A 6,818-nucleotide genomic window follows, 5' to 3' on the forward strand; every position below is an offset into this window, starting at 1 on the left:
TCAATTCAACTTGGGTGAAAATTGATATCAAGTAGTCTTATGGTGGTCTATCAAAAAGTGCTGAAGCTTTGTATGCAAGGTCTTTCTGTCTGATCTATTTTTAAGAAAAAGCCTTAACATTCTAATAATCTTAACCTGTTGAGAGAATAAGTCCTTAACTTTGGGACACAGGTACACCAAGGCCAAGGTGACAATATCACTAAAATAATGCAGACATCTATTTTTGTTCTGGAGAGATCTAGCCCAAGTGTTCAGTGTAAAATACCAGCAAGGTAGAACATCACCAGGAAAGCGAAAAAGAAAATCAGTAATTTATTCTGTTTTAAAAGCCTTCAGGTTTGACACAGGTTTAATAGTTTTCATATTCTGGGAAAGAAGCAGCCACATCTGTGTGACTAATCATTACTTTAATTGGGAGGATGAAATTTCTTGCAGGCACTTCTACTTATCCACATGTAAAAGTATAGCCAAGTTCTATCTCTACCCTTCAATACAAGACAAAACTGAATGCCTCCCTCCCAAAAACTGAGCAAATAAAGTGCATGGTAATTGAATTTATTGGATGACTCAAATAAATCTATTTTAGCCACGTCAATTCGTCGTTAATGGTGCTCATTTGTTTTTAAATATTAGAATATACAAATGTAATCACCTTTAAGGCCAATAGGTGACCACAACTTACTGAGGTTTAAAGGTGTGTTGTCATCTTGTGGGGTCCAAAACAGCTTCTTTGACATCAGCTCCCCTGATGTCTGAGGAGTATCCATCAACGATCGCCCTGTTTTTCCAGGCTCTGGAGATTTACTGGACACTGGCTTTGGTAAAATGGGATGCACTTTCTTGAGTGTCGATGATCCTGTCTGAGACTGGCCCTTCAGTGGACTGGTAATGGTCAACTTTGGCGATTTAGCTGCATGCGTTGTTTCTCCTTGGCACTCCTCTCCAAGTGGTTTGCCAGGAGTTTCTTGTTTTACAGCAGACATGTCCTTTGGTGAACAGCTCTGCGGTTTATCAGTAGCCAAAGTGGAGGGTAAAACACTAGGTATCCCTTTTCTTTTCATCAGTTCATACAATGTACCAATTGGGGCGCCACTGCTTTCAGAGTCTGGCACTCCAAACTGCCTCAGGTGGAAGCGTGCATGACTTGACAATCCTTTACGGGTCTCAAAGCAGGTGCCGCATAACTGACAGGAATTCAGCACTAAAGTAAAAAAACAAAACAGTCAATCCTGACATTAGACATTTTGATAATCCTTACACACTCCCAACAAAGTACTGTGCTTGTTGAACCATGTACCTGAAAAACCAAATTTGGTGAGTAAAAATATACACTGCCTATCCTGACTTGATGCAGAGAGTGGAACAATATCAGGTTATATTTTCCCAACACGGTGTGTCTACAAGCCTCCAAGTACTGCACCAGCTTTGAATGTCTTAAATTATTTTGTTTCATCTGAAAATCCAAGACTTCCTTGTTACAATACCTTTATATTGTACCTCCTCTCAGTTTCATGTCTATACTCAGGTTCCTTGGTGCTTTCAAGAGGATGGTGCAAGAAACCGCAAAGTAAATGAACCCAGGTCACTAGGATGTTCATTCTCTAGCTGCTTTCAGAGAAATACTGAAGTACTCAAAAGCAAACCTCAGCTGTCTAAGCTTGCTTATGAGGGAAAAAGTAACTCCAATAGTTCCATATATCTGTCTGTCTGTCTTTAGGTCAGATACAGGGAGACACAATGAGCTAATAAATGCTATATCAGGACAAAATATGGACAAAACCATAATCATCAATTCAGTGTGTGGAGCTGGAGGAACACAGCAGGCCAGACAGCAGAGGAGCAGGAAGGTAGACATCTGAAGAAGGGTCCCGACCCGAAGTGTCAATTTTCCTGCTACTCTGAAACTGCCTGACCTGCCGTGTTCCTCCAGCTCCACACTGTGTTGTCTCTGATTCCAGTATCTGCAGTTCTTGCAATCTCTGGTCATCAACTCACTGACAGAGTTAAAACAGCTCTACAGCAGCATAAATCACATTACTAATAACTCAAATTCACCTAAGAACTAAAATATTTGGTATAATGTAGTCAGTGAACACAGAACACATTCTCTATCAAGCTGCTGCCCTGCCTATAAAATGTGAATGATACTTTGCTTCTTAATCCAGCTTCACATTACACTACTCTTGTCTAGACAGTGACTGTCAGTGGCACCAAAACAAATTGAATTTCTCATAAGGAGTAGCCCATGAGTACAGTGTGACATTTGAAAGACAAATAATACACCACATCTACTTGATCACCACCACAACCACGACCAAGTGCCCATTTGTTACCATGAGACAATATGCAAGCTATAAAAGGTAATTTTCAATTCAAGCTTGAACTATCTGAATAAAATTTTCACTACTTTCAGCCAAATAGCTCAGAATTAGTTCTTAAAGTAGTTCAACTGTAAAGAACAAGCTCTGCCTGTTTAGCATAAGAACTTTACTCAACACAAGGCAGAATGCTCAACAGTTCATTTTTGTGCGCAAGACCAAAACGGCTCAGCAGCATTTTCAGAGAAAGGTGTTTTAAAGGCTTTTAGTGCATGCTTTTGTCAATGTCTAGACTAATTAATAAAGATGCTCAAATACGAAGCACTCAGTGACTAGCATCACATCTAGCATTCAAAGGTAAAACCAGCACGATTCAGATTCGGAATAAGGATTTGCTGCAGTTATCCAATACGTTTTAGCTCTGATCACACGAAAAAACCTCTTCCTAATCAAGTGTGACACTTTATCTCCTGGTCATCCTCCTGCTCCAACTGAGATTAAACATACATCATATTAAAAGATTGCTCTATCTAGCAGATGTATCTACTAAACTGAAGCTACACCAAACGTACAACAGGATGAAAGGAGGGATTAATTTCATAGCACATGGCTAGATCGATTAGAATAAGGGTTCCAAACAAAAGCGTGAATCATTAATCTTTTGCTTTTGCCAGTTTGGAAGGAAAGGGAAAACTTTAAAATTTAGAAAAGGATTGCAAGCTGGATGGGTTTTGATATTGTCTAGCCATTGCTGGTACTCTATAATGGCTAGCACTGAGAATGTGTTACGAATCAGAGTGCAGTAGCTGTCAACCTCATCCACATACAAATCATGAGATGCAAAGATGATATGACTCCAAACACAAAATCTTGTCAAGCCACATTTGCCTCTCTCCTGGTTGATAATTCAACCTTTCTGGGGAAGTCACAAGTAGAAACTTGGCCAAAACTGGGGAAGCCTCCACAAAAGAAAAATAGTTTGAAATACAGACATAAAATGTCAAAAAGGAGAGCATAAATATAACACATTTACGGTAACTTAATGATTCAGAAGTTCAGCTTTCGGTCAAGGACCAAGACAATCAACATACTAAACACCACAACAAAAATTGAATGTGGGGTAGTAGCTTTTGGAATTGCATCCTAAATACAAATTGAAGCACTATATTTTTCCTTTAAAAGAGCAAACATCATGCAGAAAGCTTAAGCACCACTATTACCCTGGCTCCTCCAGACGGAGTACTATTGCCATCTCTGATGTTCTACCAATCAACAGAATTACTTTAAACTTACATTTGTTAGACTGCAGTGAATCCTCTCCTTGGGTCACCAAGGCAATTTTAGGAAGAGGCTGTTTGGAAAGCACTGAAGTTGTTTGAGAGCTTGTATCTGGAGTTCCCGACAATCCATTTTTCTCCTGGAGTTCAGATTCTGTAGAGCTATGTCCAGATGGCAAATCTAGCCCCAGAGAGGTCATTTCATCATCATCAGGATCAATTATCACCACTGCAAAAAACATTGAACAGAAAATGATTTACCCAGTTAAGATACCCAAATTCCTTTCTTCAAAGTTCGTTGTCCAAAAAGTTAAAATTAACAATGCTCAAGGTGACAATACAGATGATAGAATCTCCCCATTTTCAAGCCACTGGATTTCATCAGTTACTTAATGGTCATGTAAATAGAGAGTCATCGTTCAATAACCCGGACAAGTGACCACATTTCAGAAAGCCCCAACGACAAGGATCACTGGGCTATTTTGACACTGAGTGCAACAGCAAGGCATGGTCAGCTCTTTGTGAAACCCCCAGGATTGTAATCCCCAAAGTAATAATTTGAAAGCATTTAATGAAGAGAACCACAGTTGATTTTACTCCATGTCCCCCTTTCTCCTCATGGCTATAAAGACTAATGGTAGCATCCCTGGAGCAAGCACAACATAACCAACTAGCCCAGTATAGTTCAGACATTGAATCAGAGATCTGCTGGTTTATGAAGCTTAGTGTTACCTAGGGGGATGTCTTCATTGACTGGGATAAAGGGAGAATTACAGAGTTGTTAAACTTAACTCAAAACAGCTTTCTGGCTCAGCAGTAGTGCACACTTTTAAAAGGTCTGAAGACTCTACATATTACACAATGTGCCACAATTTGACTTGTGAAAGTGACAGTTATCACCACAATTCTAGTTTTGCAACAGACATAGTTGTAAGCTTTCACTGAATAATTGTTTTGAGTTATTAGTGTCTTCATCTCTGCCACTGTTTCAATTTTAACATTTGTTTCTTTCAAAAGTTATATCATTTAAGACTACCAATTGGATATAAAATATGACTTGAGACAGCAGACAAAAGGTTGTGGTGGAGGGCTCTTTTTAGGACTGAAGGCCTATGACCAGTGGTGTCCCACAAAGATCACTGCTGGGTCCACTGTTGTTTGTCACTTATATAAATGATTTGGATATAAATATAGGAGGTACACTTGCCTTCATTGGTCATAACATTGAGAATAGGAGTTGGAATGTCATGTTATGGCTGTTCAGGACACTGGCGTGGCCACTTTTTGGATACTGCACACAATTCTGGTTGCCCTTCTATAGAAAGGAAGTTGTTAAACTTGAGGGTGCAGAAAAGATTTACAAGGATGTTTCTGGGATTGGAAGGTTGGACTTATTGGGAAAGGCTGAATAGGCTAGGGATTTTCTTCCCCCTCAAGCATCGGAGGCTGAAGGGTGACTGTATAGAGGTGTATAAAAATCATGAGAATAGCCAAGGTCTTTTCCCTAGGGTGGGGAGTCCAAAACTAGAGGACATAGGTTTAAGGTGCAAGGGCAAAGATTTCAAAAAGGACGTGGGGGTAACCATTTCACGAGAAGAGTGGGTATAGCATGGAGCTGGAGGAACACAGCAGGTCAGGCAGCATCAGAGGAGCAGGAGAGTCGACGTTTCGGGCCTGGACCCTTCATCAGTCCTGCTCCACACTTTTATTGACTGACACCAGTATCTGCAGTTCTTGCTATCTCACACAGAGTGGTCTTTGTAGGAATGAGCTGCCAGAGGAAGTGGCAGTGGCAGAGGTATATAAATTACAACATTTAAAAGGCATTTGGAGGGGTAAATGAATAGGAAGGGTTTAAGAGGGATATGGGCCAAATGCTGGCAAATGGAACTAGGTCAGATTGGGATTTCTTGTCGACACAGATCAGTTGAACTGTAGGGTCTGTTTCTGTGTTGTATGACTCTGTGATTCTAATAAGAGGAGTCCTTTAAGATGGCGACGAGGAATTCTACCCCCCCGCCCGCTCAGAAGATCATTAGTGTGGAATTCTCTTCCCCAGGAAACAGTGGAGACTGAGTCATTGAGTTTATTTAATGCCAAGTTGGATTTCTGACACACAGGGTTATCAAAGGTAGGCAAGAAAATGGAGACCACAACCGTACCAACCACAATCTTATCAAATAATGGATCTGGGCTGGAGGGCCAAATGGCCTAATTCTGCTCCTATTGCCTATGCTCCTGTGTACTCTAGTGGCAGAGATACATCAAGCAGATAAGTAGCAGCATGGATTCAAAACAAAAGTATACAATATCTCCCCAACTATCAAATGCCTTATGATAAAATTGTATCCTCTGAAATATACTGTATAGCATTTTGTTAAGAATGCTGACAACCATAACAGTTTTTGTGCTGTTTCAATAAACTTCAGTACAATAGACTAAGCACTTTCAAACACTAGTTTTAGCTGGCATTTTTGTGGTGAGAGCAATTTGAAGCATTTAAACAGAAACAAAGATGATTTGTGGTACAAGGAGAAATCACTTAGCCCACAGTGCATGCACTGGCTGAACATAAGCTACTCAAGCAAATCCCATTAGATTTCATGTGTTATTACTTAAAACTAAAAATGGTTCGATCCTTTGGAAGTATTGGAACTAATTCCCAAGTTACCTCTTGGCCTGTCTTCACATTTCAGTGCAAAATGTACCTGCTACTCTCTTAAAACTCTTGTTTTTCTTAAAACTGCTTTACTTGGACAACGATTCAAATCGCCTAACTTCTTTTCTCATTCAATTGTTTGCATAGTGATGACTCATCCTTCGTATTTCACATGAATCCAGTGTTTCATAAGTGTGCGACATCCATTGATAGTGAACTAAAAATGAATCCACAGTCTGTCACTGAAACAGTTCTCCTCTACCTTCAGAACATCATACCCTACAAGTATGGAAGCTCATTCACCGTGATGATTTCTTGCCTTCACCAGATCCCAAGTTCTGCAAACCACAGCTCAAAACCTGCATTCCGTGCCCCACCCATGCTCTCTCCCACATCTTCAATAGCCTTTTGAAAATCCCTATGCCCGGAGCTTTGGTATTCTCCCCTTTCCTTTGTTTTGCTAAAAACACCGCTGCCATTTTCTTCCACACCAGTAAAGCTTTGTGACTGCAAATTATTGGCAAAGCACCACTAAGTCAGCTCAGGTCTGTCCCAGCTATGGCC

The 6,818-nt window shown here is 40.3% G+C and overlaps 1 protein-coding gene across 1 annotated transcript; it reads right to left on the bottom strand.

Moving 5' to 3' along the window:
• Window positions 1–682: 682 nt before the first annotated feature.
• LOC125482005 (protein Wiz-like) lies at window positions 683–3,824 on the bottom strand (the record flags this gene model as incomplete). Its single annotated transcript, XM_048593975.1, has 2 exons — window positions 683–1,201; window positions 3,612–3,824. Coding segments are annotated over 2 exons (732 nt in total), but the record flags the coding sequence as incomplete, so codon positions are not given.
• Window positions 3,825–6,818: the final 2,994 nt, after the last annotated feature.

Source organism: Rhincodon typus, unplaced genomic scaffold (genome assembly GCF_021869965.1).
Source record: "Rhincodon typus isolate 14 unplaced genomic scaffold, sRhiTyp1.1 hic_rhity00004951, whole genome shotgun sequence".
NCBI lineage: Eukaryota > Metazoa > Chordata > Chondrichthyes > Orectolobiformes > Rhincodontidae > Rhincodon > Rhincodon typus.